Raw genomic sequence first — 10,495 nt, forward strand, 5'->3', positions numbered from 1 at the left:
TTTTTTTTTTTTTTTTTTGGCTTTGTTTCTCATTAAAGGGGAATTTACATTACGGGAAGTAGTTTGATCGGTGCGGCTATAGAAGCTCCTCGTATCACTTCGAAGAATCTCATCAGGTATGTTAAAGTTTCAATCTTTTAATTCTAGTTTTTTGATCCTTTGGTGGATCAGTTGAGTTTAACTTGATGGTCAATTGAAAGATTCTTTGTTTTCATCTTTCTGAAAGCCAATTAGTTCCCATTTTTAAGGAAGGTTCGATGTCTTGTTCTGAGTTAGCAATGAGAATTCATGGCTGAGTCCCGTAATTCATATTCTTTCCTGGATATTAGAGTAGATTGTCACGTAATGATAGAAGAAGTTGTTGACCTCGGGGATATTAGAATCCAAAGGACTCGATCTAGTTGGTAGGGCTAATAACTTTGGTGTATGACACAATGGATCATCAAGGCTCTGCCTTTGGGGATTTGGGCACTGGATACGATGATAATCAATCAAGTGGCTTTTGTCTTTCTACGTGTATGTCAGTAGAAACAGATGTACAATCGAGATAGCTAAAAAAAAAACAAATGAGGGGGATATAGATTACAAAAATCTCTTTTTAATGTTTGTGTTAACGTAATTTGTGGTGCCTTCCTGTTTGACTTCCTCCTGATTCTTGGACCTGAGTCACCTTATTAACCGCTCAATAATGTCATTATGATACCCCATGTGTCTAAAAGGTAGTATTAAGGAATGCTTAGTAGGGAGTAGTTGTGTTTGCAGTTTTATTTATTGTTACAGAGCTATAGGCTTGGAGTTTGATGCTCTGTAACATCAATATCAACAGCGTCATTTACCATTTCTGAACCATATTGAGTAGATCACCGAACTTAGGATTACTTAAGCAGGATAGTTGTGTTTGCTTTCTAATTTCTTGCTAAGAGAGCTTCAGGCTCAAGATTAGATGCAAAAACTATGCAATAACGAAGCAGCATTTCATGTTCTTTTTAACTGTCCCAGTGTCATCTTTTGCGAAGCTGTAGCGATATATGGCGTTATTGTTGCAATCATTCTGCAAACAAAGTTGGAGAGTGTCCCATCTTCAAAGATGTATGACGCTGAGTCTCTTAGAGCTGGATATGCAATCTTCGCATCTGGAATTATCGTTGGATTCGCCAACCTTGTATGCGGGTCTGTATCTTCCCCTCTTTCTCTTTCTTTACAGTTTCGGTTTATGGATTTCATTGTCAGATATGCAAACCGAGGTCACATTTCTCTTTGCAGGTTATGTGTAGGAATCATTGGAAGTAGTTGCGCATTGTCTGATGCCCAAAACTCGACGCTCTTTGTAAAGATTCTTGTGATCGAGATCTTCGGGAGTGCTCTTGGGTTGTTTGGAGTTATTGTTGGGATCATTATGTCTGCACAAGCAACATGGCCAACCAAATAGATATATCCATCCGGTCTGTATGTGTTGTGGTCTATTTGCAAATCTGGAAAGAACATGGCTTCTTGATTATCTTCATTGTTGTATGGATACTGAATGTCTAGAAGAAAAAAAATTATGTGTGAAAACTGAGAACCACTTTTGGATCCCTAATATTTTTTGTATTTGTTTAAAGCTTTGGAATAAGTCACTTTGGAGAACATCTTCATGTTTGTATTCATTCTCTTTGGTTTCTCTGATAGTCAAAGACAAGAGTTTTTGTATATCATTCGTTTATCAATCTATCTGTCTATCCACATGGTTATGTTTATAAATATCTCCTGGTCCTGGAAGTATGTTGTTGATACAATTGGTCTCTTTATCGGCAAAGTCAGAGTTACACAAAACCACTACCCAACTAAACCAGTAGAAAAATTCAATCTATACAACAAATTGCTTACTAAGCAGAACCGGTTTATGATAAACCAAACATTGTACCAGCAGACGACGCCGTTTGGGTATGTGATTATTCGGTGGCTGTCCCGTTCCTGGAGCTTTATTTGGTGTGTGTTGTGTTTCCCGTAAAACCCTAAACACAGTCACTTCTTCTTCTTCTTCTTCTTCTTCTTTTCCTCCACCACATCCTTCAATCTCTGTCTTCCTTCTCCCTCGCAAGCTCATAAAGTTTCTACCTTTCCGGTGAGTGTTGTCTGTTTTCGTTTCGTCGCTTGTCTTTCTTTTTCTGGGTTTTTAGTTTCCGCTAGATTTTTTTATTTGGAATGAAAATTCCCTCTGCCGTGTCTAATAGTTGGTAATTTGAGGTATGGTTTCGGTGGCTATGAGCTTATAATATGCGCCACTGCTTCTCTCTGTCTCGTCGGTGTTTGATTTTGTTCAGTTTGCTGTTAATTTTTTTTAGTCATTTGATGAGTATAATCGGAACAACCTGTTGTTATCTGAGATTCTAATTTAGCTTTTTCTCTGTTCTCTACTCGTATTTGCTTTGGAATTGTTTGTTTGCAAGTTCAACACATCTTCTGTTGTTCGTTTTTGGGAATCTTTGCAACGTATAAAACATGAATTTTTACATTTTTGGATATCTATATCTGAGTCGAGAATACTTGGTTTTCAATTAGCTGGGGTACAGTTACTGGTCTCTCTGTTTAATTGTTTTCCTTGGAAACTTTTTTGAGTGTAGGAGTAGAGAAAATATGCAAGCTTGTTGTGCTGGTACTTCGATGGTTTCTCTTCAGCAACCTGGACGGGTTCAGGGATCTGTCTTTCCCTCGCTAATACCTCCAGTGACTAAGTTTTCTCAGCAATTGAAGTTCAATGTTTCACAACCTCTCCGTTCTTCATTTCTTGAAAGAAACTTGGTCTCTGAAAGGAGAGCATCTTCAGTCTCGCTATCTAATGTAGAGATGAGCAGTAAGAAAGTTTTATTATCTTCTCATTTTCTTGATTTTATGGTTGATACTGTGGATGACATATCCATGCGTGGTTTTGATTCCTTTTGCTTATTTATGACTGGTATTTATAGGCAATGAAATCCCTTTTGCGGATTCTGGTCTTGGTGAAGTTGACCCAGAAGTCCGAACGATCATCACAAAGGAGAAAGATAGACAATTCAGGAGCTTGGAGCTTATTGCCTCCGAGAATTTCACGTCTCGAGCAGTTATGGAGGCTGTTGGATCATGCCTTACCAACAAGTATTCTGAGGGACTTCCTGGTAAAAGGTAATGAACTATGTAAGATTAATTTTTGTTTCCCCATTTTTGTTCTTCTTGTTACTCATCTGCTAGATTTCATAGTTTTTTTCTTCTGTTGTCCATGTTTCACAGATATTATGGTGGCAATGAGTACATTGATCAATTGGAGACACTTTGCCAGAATCGGGCTTTAGCAACATTCCGCTTAGATTCTTCGCAATGGGGGGTTAATGTTCAGCCTTTATCTGGTTCACCTGCAAACTTTGCTGTCTACACTGCAATACTTAGCCCTCATGATAGGATCATGGTAAAGATTTTTTCCACCTCATTTTTTTCTTGTGTGCTTGAGATATTGAATATAATGGATTGTTTGATACGTTCAGGGTTTGGATTTACCTCACGGTGGTCATCTGTCTCACGGGTTCATGACTGCTAAAAGGCGTGTATCTGGAACTTCAATATACTTTGAGTCCATGCCTTATCGACTTGATGAATCCACAGGTACTGGATTTTTTATGACATAGTCTTGCAACTACTTTTGTGTGAGGCTATTTCCTGATGTCTGATTATTTATTGAACAGGCATTGTTGACTACGATATGCTCGAGAAAACTGCTGCACTCTTCAGACCAAAGCTTATTATCGCTGGTGCTAGTGCGTACAGCCGTGATTTTGACTATCCTCGCATGAGGAAGGTAGAAACACAACCTGGTCGTTGAAACTACCTTTCATGTGTCTGTCTAGTTTTGGCTTTCAATCTGATATGTAATTTTCCTCACAATTTGTATGAATTTCTGAAGATCGCAGACTCAGTTGGTGCTTTCCTGATGATGGATATGGCTCACATCAGCGGGCTTGTGGCTGCTTCTGTGGTAGCCGACCCATTCGAGTATTGTGATATTGTTACAACAACTACTCACAAGGTATTTATTTGTGTTCCGAAATCTGAAACATAATTATGATTTGTATCTAGCAGAAAAAAAAGCTCCAAAATTAACCCATGATTTGATGGTTTTATAATTTTCCTTAACAGTCTTTGAGAGGTCCAAGAGGTGGCATGATCTTCTTCAGGAAGGATCCAGTTAACGGTGTTGAGCTTGAATCTGCCATTAACAATGCTGTCTTCCCTGGTTTGCAGGTTAAGATATTTTCACTATTAGCTCTCTTAGATAATTCTTCTTTCAAGGTGACTAAAATTTGTCTTTGTTGTATATTTGTAGGGTGGCCCTCATAACCACACAATTGGAGGATTAGCAGTCTGCTTGAAACACGCACAATCACCGGAATTCAAGGCTTACCAGAAAAGAGTAATCACCCTTTTACTTGATCTTAAGTTCTTCTGCAGTGGGAGAAAGTTTGTAATTAACTTGTAACAATCTTANTTACCAGAAAAGAGTAATCACCCTGTTACTTGATCTTAAGTTCTTCTGCGGTGGGAGAAAGTTTGTAATTAACTTCTAACAATCTTCTTTTGCTTGTTTAGGTTGTGTCTAACTGTAGGGCGCTAGCTAATCGATTGGTGGAACTTGGGTTTAAGCTGGTTTCTGGTGGCAGCGACAATCACCTTGTTCTTGTCGATCTTAGACCATTGGTAAGTTCTTACAAACCCCATTAATCTCCCCAAGCAAATGGACTAAAATAAGAGAATCACTAATTATCAATGGGTATNTGTCGATCTTAGACCATTGGTAAGTTCTTACAAACCCCATTAATCTCCCAAAGCAAATGGACTAAAATCAGAGGATCACTAATTATCAATCGGTATTTTTTTTGCTGTGGTTAGGGCATGGATGGTGCTCGGGTTGAGAAAATCTTAGACATGGCATCTATTACTCTCAACAAGAACTCTGTCCCTGGTGAGTTTCTTTCTGCGCTTATTCTGGTTTTAAATTTCGTATTGAAAAGCTAATACCGAGAGAATCCTGTGTTTATTGCCCCTAGAGTCGTGAAACTAAGACTGTGTGGTTTGTGAAATGGTGAAACAGGGGATAAAAGTGCCTTGGTTCCAGGGGGAATAAGGATAGGATCACCAGCAATGACAACAAGAGGACTGTCAGAGAAAGACTTCGTAGCAGTGGCCGACTTCATAAAGGAAGGAGTAGAGATAGCGATAGAAGCCAAGAAGTTAGTGCCGGGATCAAAGCTGCAAGAATTCACCAAGTTGGTGACTTCACCTGAGTTTCCATTGAAAGAGAAGGTAAAGAGTCTAAAGGAAAGAGTAGAATCCTTCACCTCTCGTTTTCCCATCCCTGGCGTTTAAGCTATAACCAGATCTCTTACTCTTGGTGTTGTAACCTTATATTATTATTATTCAAACCTTTTTATCCTGTCTTTTAGGGGTTTTTCTTTGCTTGTTTCACATGTTGAATCTAGAGAAATTCAAAAATAGTGATGCATAATGCTGTTTTCAAAATAAATTTAATATTTATCATTGTTGGTGGAATGACTTTACGTTGTAGTTTAACGATTTCTTCTATATTCTCGTTGAAGGCACAATATAGGAGATATACATTTTTTTACTAATGAGATAGAGATGATCAATTTATGAATGATTTTGAAATGTGTTTTTTTTTCCCCTAACGTCGAGAGCAAATATTTCGCGGGATGTGACGAATTTATCTCACTTTTATTTCTCTCTCCAACACTAGTAGCCCAACACTAGGTTGTATATGGAAAAAGCCCAAAGCTGTAGTGTGTACACAACAAAGCTGTGGTCTCTGGGGGGTTGCGGTTTTAGGGTTTGTTTGTTGTTTCATCTACGTTTTTGGGGATTTCTAGATCCGCGAAGTCTTTAGCGATGGCGGAATATTTGGATTCATTCTACACCTGCATATATGAGGTTGTGAACGATCCTTCATTGGATTCAATAATCTCGTGGGGCAAAAGCAACAACAGTTTCATCATTTGGAATTCGAGAGAGTTAAGCAGCGAGCTTCTTTCGATTTCGAGGCCCTCGCGTCTTCCTTGCGCCAATATCAAAATGTTCTTCCACGACCTCCAGCATTATGTAAGTTTTAACAAATGATTCATCTCTCTCTTCTATCGCACATACAGTTTTGAATCTTGCTATGTATGTATGTTGGTTGTTTGTTTGTAGGGATTTAAAAGAGTTAAGGGGTCTCCGCACATTGAATTCGGAAATGCTTATTTTGTGAGAGGTAAACCCGAGCTCTTGCGGAAGATGCAGCAGAAGTCTTTTGACAAGAATCACCGTAAATATCAAGCAGCTAGGGCAAAGAATCAAGCAATTAAGGATGCAGTGGCGCGCTTACAACATTTGCGTATTTGATATTTTTTTTTCACAAGTTTGTTATTGTTGTTCTTGTTCTTCTTCTTTTAGTTGATTTCTTTCTATGTATCAACGCTTTCTTCTTTTAGTTGCTTAAGCTTTAATTTTGTTTAAGTTTGGGGTTTCTGATACGATGTATGTTTTCGTTGATATGTTTGCTCTATTGCTATGGACATCTCCTTGCCCAAGATCTTGCTACTTACTTTAAGATAGCTTCTTACAACCAAAAAAACTCTTGGGAACTAGTAGTGGCTCCGATGAAATAGAATTAGTTTCAAAGTAACCCCTTTGTTCAAATCCTGTGGTTGGTTTGGTTGGGTGATACTCTAGTCTTTTTGAGTCGTCTTGTGCATTTGAGTTACCTACCCTACCAATGCCAGATGTCTCCGACTTTGTTTAACACCGAAGAGGTTTGGATTCATCAACTTCCTCGATTGACTGTTCATACTTAAATTTTTGCTTTTGTATTTCATTTCAGAGCCTATTATGATATCGACAGGTGTGTGTTTATTGCCCCCTAGAGTCGTGAAACACTGAAACTGAAACTGAGACTGTGTGGTTTGTGAAATGGTGAAACAGGGGGAAAAAGTGCCTTGGTTCCAGGGGAATAAGGATAGGGTCGCCAGCGATGACGACAAGAGGACTGTCAGAGAAAGACTTTGTAGCAGTGGCCGACTTGATCAAGGAAGATGTAGAGATAGCGATAGAAGCCATGATGAAGTTAGTGCCGGGATCAAAGCTTCAAGAATTCACCAAGTTGGTGACTTCACTTGAGTTTCTATTGAAAGAGAGGGTGAAGAGTCTAAAAGAAAGAGTCGAATCCTTCACCTCTCGTTTTCTCATTCCTGGGATTTAAACAGATAATATATACTCGCTTCATCTCTGCTGTCTTTTAGGGTTTTTTGCTTTGCTTGTGTCACAAGTTTGAATTGTGATCCATACTATTTTTTCAAAATAAAAATTTTATATTTATCATCGGTTAATGCTTCTTCTATATTCTCGTTAAAAATAAAATACAAAATATAGGAGATATATATATATATATACTTATGAGCTTCGTGATAAAAGAGAAAAAGATAAAGAGTTATGTAAAATATAAATAAAATAGTGAATGATTTTGAAATATGTTTTTTAAAATTATTTTTAACGTCGAGAGCAACGATTTCGCGGGATTTGGCGAATTTATCTCATCACCCAATCTCTCCTTTTTTTTTCTCCAAAACGTATTATTTTGTTGTTGTAGCCCTTTAATTTTTTCCAAAAATATTATTCATATCTCTCCTCTGCCTTTCCTTTGAGGCGTGGCGTGAAGACTCTCTCTCTTTTCTCTTCTCTCTCTCTCTCTAAAACAGAAAAAAAGAGAGAGATCCAAAATCCAACGATAACAGATATTATCTGCTTTCCTTTTCTCCTCTCTCTCTCTCACACCGGAATCGAATCTCTCACGTTGGTCGATCTTTTCTAGTAACGGCGGCGGCCATCGCTTTCTTCTTCTTTCTCCCCCTCCAGGTACGATTTTGTTTTGCACCATCGTTCCGTTCCATGCACGCATTAACTCAGATTTGAAGAAAACAAACTAACAATGTTTTTAGGAAATAAGAACGTACGTACGAGTTGTTGTTGTTGTTGATGATTCAAGGCTTCCTTCCCTGCAGTTTTCTTTTCTTATCAAACATTGCCATGAGATATGATAAATTGTTTGGTGGATTTGTACGTGTATCGATCCACAGGCCTTCATTGGTAATTGCTGATTCTTGAAGGTCAGCTATGGAGGGAGTTAAATTCCCCTGTGGTGGGATTATTAACGATTTCAAAGGAAGAAGAAAGTGTTACAAACAAGACTGGCTTGCTGCCTTCAATTCTGGTGTCAGGTCTCTTCATCTTCTTTCTTTATATTTTTTCATCTACTTCACGTCGAAATTCAATATTTTGGTCCTGAATAATGAATTTTGGTTTTTTTTACTATCAATGTTAGGATTTTGGCTCCAACTCTGTATATTTTCATTGCCTCTGCACTACCTGTGATTGCATTCGGCGAGCAGCTTAGCAGAGAGACAGGTGACCTCTCGTGTATACCAATTTATTAGGGTTGTGTGGCTTCCAGAGAAACTTGTTTGATGGTTTTATCCAACTCTCCTTGCTTTATAGATCGAAGCCTTGGCATAGCGGAATCATTAGCTTCAACAGCTATTTGTGGAATTATTCATTCAGTTTTTGGTGGACAACCTCTCTTGATAGTAGGGGTTGCTGAACCCACTATTATAATGTACACATATCTTCACAGTTTCAGCAAAAGCAGGCCTGAGTTGGGTCAGAAACTCTACTTAGCTTGGTCTGGATGGTATGTACATTTCTGAATTTTCCTTTCTGTTTGCTTTTGCTCATTCCTCTTTCATTATTTACATTTGAACCTCTTTGTTTTTTTTCTTCTAACAGGGTCTGTGTCTGGACAGCAGTTTTGCTTATCCTTCTTGCAATGTTAAACGCATGCAACATCATTTCTAGGTTTACAAGAATCGCAGGAGAGCTCTTTGGAATGCTCATAACCGTTCTTTTTACCCAGGAGGCTGTTAAGGTTCTCTGATTGGTAATTTAATCATGGTAAAGTTCATACAAAAGTCATTTTAAACATTTTAAAACTTACGAGGTGTTTTGTTTCATAATGCAGGGACTTATTGGCGAGTTTCTTGTCCCAAAATCTGACGATCCAAGTTTGGAAGTGTATCAGTTCCAATGGCTGTATACCAATGGTCTTCTTGCCGTCATATTCTCATTCGGTCTTCTTTACACTGCTCTGAAAAGCAGGAGAGCCAGATCATGGAAATATGGCTTCAGTATGTCAAAAACTTTGATTTGGCTATATATATATAGGTGAAAACTTGACAAAATCATTGAACAATAACTAGCTTCATATTTGCAGGGTGGATGCGAGGTTTTATAGGGGATTATGGAACTCTCCTCATGCTTGTGCTGTGGAGCGCATTTTCATACACAGTCCCTAGAAACCTTCCTGAAGGAGTTCCAAGGAGGCTAGAATTGCCACTTCCTTGGGATTCCGAGTCTTTGTATCACTGGACAGTGGTCAAGGTACTAACTACTACTACATATACCGTGCTGCATTTGTAAATGTGACACTTTACAACATAGAAAGACCGATCATTGCTTTTTTTTTTTGGACTAAAATTGTAGGATATGGGGAAGGTCCCGCCTCTTTACATCCTTGCTGCATTTATACCAGCAATCATGATCGCAGGTCTATACTTCTTTGATCAGTGTGTATCTGCACAAATGGCTCAGCAGAAGGAGTTTAATCTCAAAAATCCCCCGGCTTATCACTATGATATCTTTATCCTAGGAATCATGGTATGGTTATAGTGACGGCTTTCATTTCTTTAGTTATAAATGAATGAATCCTCAATATTTATTCGTTTCTATGTTGTTGTAGACATTGATCTGTGGCCTACTTGGACTTCCTCCTTCAAATGGGGTCATTCCACAATCCCCTATGCACACAAAGAGTCTTGCAGTTCTTAAGAAGCAGGTTAGAATAAAAACAGAACACTCTGTTCCGACTAAATCCAGTTTACACTTTATTGAAGTATAAAACGTTTTGAGTATCAATTGCAGCAAATGCGAAAGAAAATGGTACAGAAAGCAAAAGAATGCATGAAGGCAAAAGCTAGCAACTCGGAGATCTACGGGAGGATGCAAGATGTGTTTATAGAGATGGAAACATCCCCTAAGGCACCTAACCATATCTGTCTCATTAGTTTACTTCCTCTCTTTATTTTTATGATACCAAGAAGATAATTTCTCATCAGTCTTATCATATTGAAACTTGTCAGGCTACAGTGGTGAAAGAGTTAGAAAACCTGAAAGAAGCAGTGATGAAAGCAGACGATGGAGGAGGAGACACGAAGGGGAAGAAATTTGATCCAGAGGTACATATTGAAGACCATCTGCCCGTTAGAGTAAACGAGCAGAGAGTGAGCAATCTCTTGCAATCGATCCTTGTTGGGTTGTTGATATTTGCAGTACCAGTTCTCAGAATGATACCAACTTCAGTCCTATGGGGTTACTTCACTTACATGGC

The 10,495-nt window shown here is 38.5% G+C and overlaps 4 protein-coding genes across 4 annotated transcripts in view; all 4 read left to right on the top strand.

Annotated features, from left to right (window-relative positions):
* Positions 1-1,694, top strand: part of LOC104721579 (V-type proton ATPase subunit c''1) — a 4,651-nt gene extending 2,957 nt beyond the window's left edge. The window contains exons 2-4 of the mRNA XM_010439598.2: positions 39-116; positions 1,000-1,170; positions 1,264-1,694. Of these exons, the coding sequence (XP_010437900.1) occupies positions 39-116; positions 1,000-1,170; positions 1,264-1,429 (415 nt within the window). The 3' untranslated portion in view covers positions 1,430-1,694. The remainder of the gene's footprint in view (positions 1-38; positions 117-999; positions 1,171-1,263) is intronic.
* On the top strand, positions 1,969-5,582 carry LOC104721581 (serine hydroxymethyltransferase 3, chloroplastic). Its single transcript, XM_010439599.2, has 12 exons — positions 1,969-2,104; positions 2,604-2,833; positions 2,946-3,141; positions 3,247-3,421; positions 3,498-3,615; positions 3,696-3,808; positions 3,914-4,036; positions 4,147-4,251; positions 4,334-4,420; positions 4,597-4,704; positions 4,897-4,969; positions 5,099-5,582. Exons 2-12 carry the CDS (start codon positions 2,617-2,619, stop codon positions 5,371-5,373), a joined length of 1,590 nt encoding a protein of 529 aa, XP_010437901.1. The 5' UTR covers positions 1,969-2,104; positions 2,604-2,616; the 3' UTR covers positions 5,374-5,582.
* On the top strand, positions 5,801-7,176 carry LOC104727608 (heat stress transcription factor A-4a-like). Its single transcript, XM_010446698.2, has 3 exons — positions 5,801-6,120; positions 6,211-6,372; positions 6,982-7,176. The coding sequence occupies exons 1-3, from the start codon at positions 5,911-5,913 to the stop codon at positions 7,174-7,176; spliced, it is 567 nt and encodes a 188-aa protein (XP_010445000.2). The 5' UTR covers positions 5,801-5,910.
* The window catches only part of LOC104721582 (probable boron transporter 7), a 4,578-nt gene continuing 1,791 nt past the window's right edge, over positions 7,709-10,495 (top strand). The window contains exons 1-11 of the mRNA XM_019231757.1: positions 7,709-7,911; positions 8,133-8,273; positions 8,378-8,460; positions 8,551-8,743; positions 8,839-8,977; positions 9,071-9,236; positions 9,323-9,489; positions 9,592-9,765; positions 9,848-9,943; positions 10,030-10,146; positions 10,248-10,493. Coding sequence (XP_019087302.1) covers positions 8,170-8,273; positions 8,378-8,460; positions 8,551-8,743; positions 8,839-8,977; positions 9,071-9,236; positions 9,323-9,489; positions 9,592-9,765; positions 9,848-9,943; positions 10,030-10,146; positions 10,248-10,493 — 1,485 coding nt within the window. The 5' untranslated portion in view covers positions 7,709-7,911; positions 8,133-8,169. The remainder of the gene's footprint in view (positions 7,912-8,132; positions 8,274-8,377; positions 8,461-8,550; positions 8,744-8,838; positions 8,978-9,070; positions 9,237-9,322; positions 9,490-9,591; positions 9,766-9,847; positions 9,944-10,029; positions 10,147-10,247; positions 10,494-10,495) is intronic.

This window comes from Camelina sativa, chromosome 11, assembly GCF_000633955.1.
Source record: "Camelina sativa cultivar DH55 chromosome 11, Cs, whole genome shotgun sequence".
Lineage (NCBI taxonomy): Eukaryota > Viridiplantae > Streptophyta > Magnoliopsida > Brassicales > Brassicaceae > Camelina > Camelina sativa.

Coding starts and splice junctions, on each gene's coding strand:
- LOC104721581 (XM_010439599.2), top strand. CDS start 2,617: ATGCAAGCTTGTTGTGCTGGTACTTCGATGGTTTCTCTTCAGCAACCT. Junction 3,142..3,246: donor GAGGGACTTCCTGGTAAAAG/GTAATGAACTAT, acceptor CATGTTTCACAG/ATATTATGGTGGCAATGAGT. Junction 4,705..4,896: donor TTGTCGATCTTAGACCATTG/GTAAGTTCTTAC, acceptor TGCTGTGGTTAG/GGCATGGATGGTGCTCGGGT.
- LOC104727608 (XM_010446698.2), top strand. CDS start 5,911: ATGGCGGAATATTTGGATTCATTCTACACCTGCATATATGAGGTTGTG. Junction 6,121..6,210: donor TCCACGACCTCCAGCATTAT/GTAAGTTTTAAC, acceptor GTTTGTTTGTAG/GGATTTAAAAGAGTTAAGGG. Junction 6,373..6,981: donor ATCAAGCAATTAAGGATGCA/GTGGCGCGCTTA, acceptor ATGGTGAAACAG/GGGGAAAAAGTGCCTTGGTT.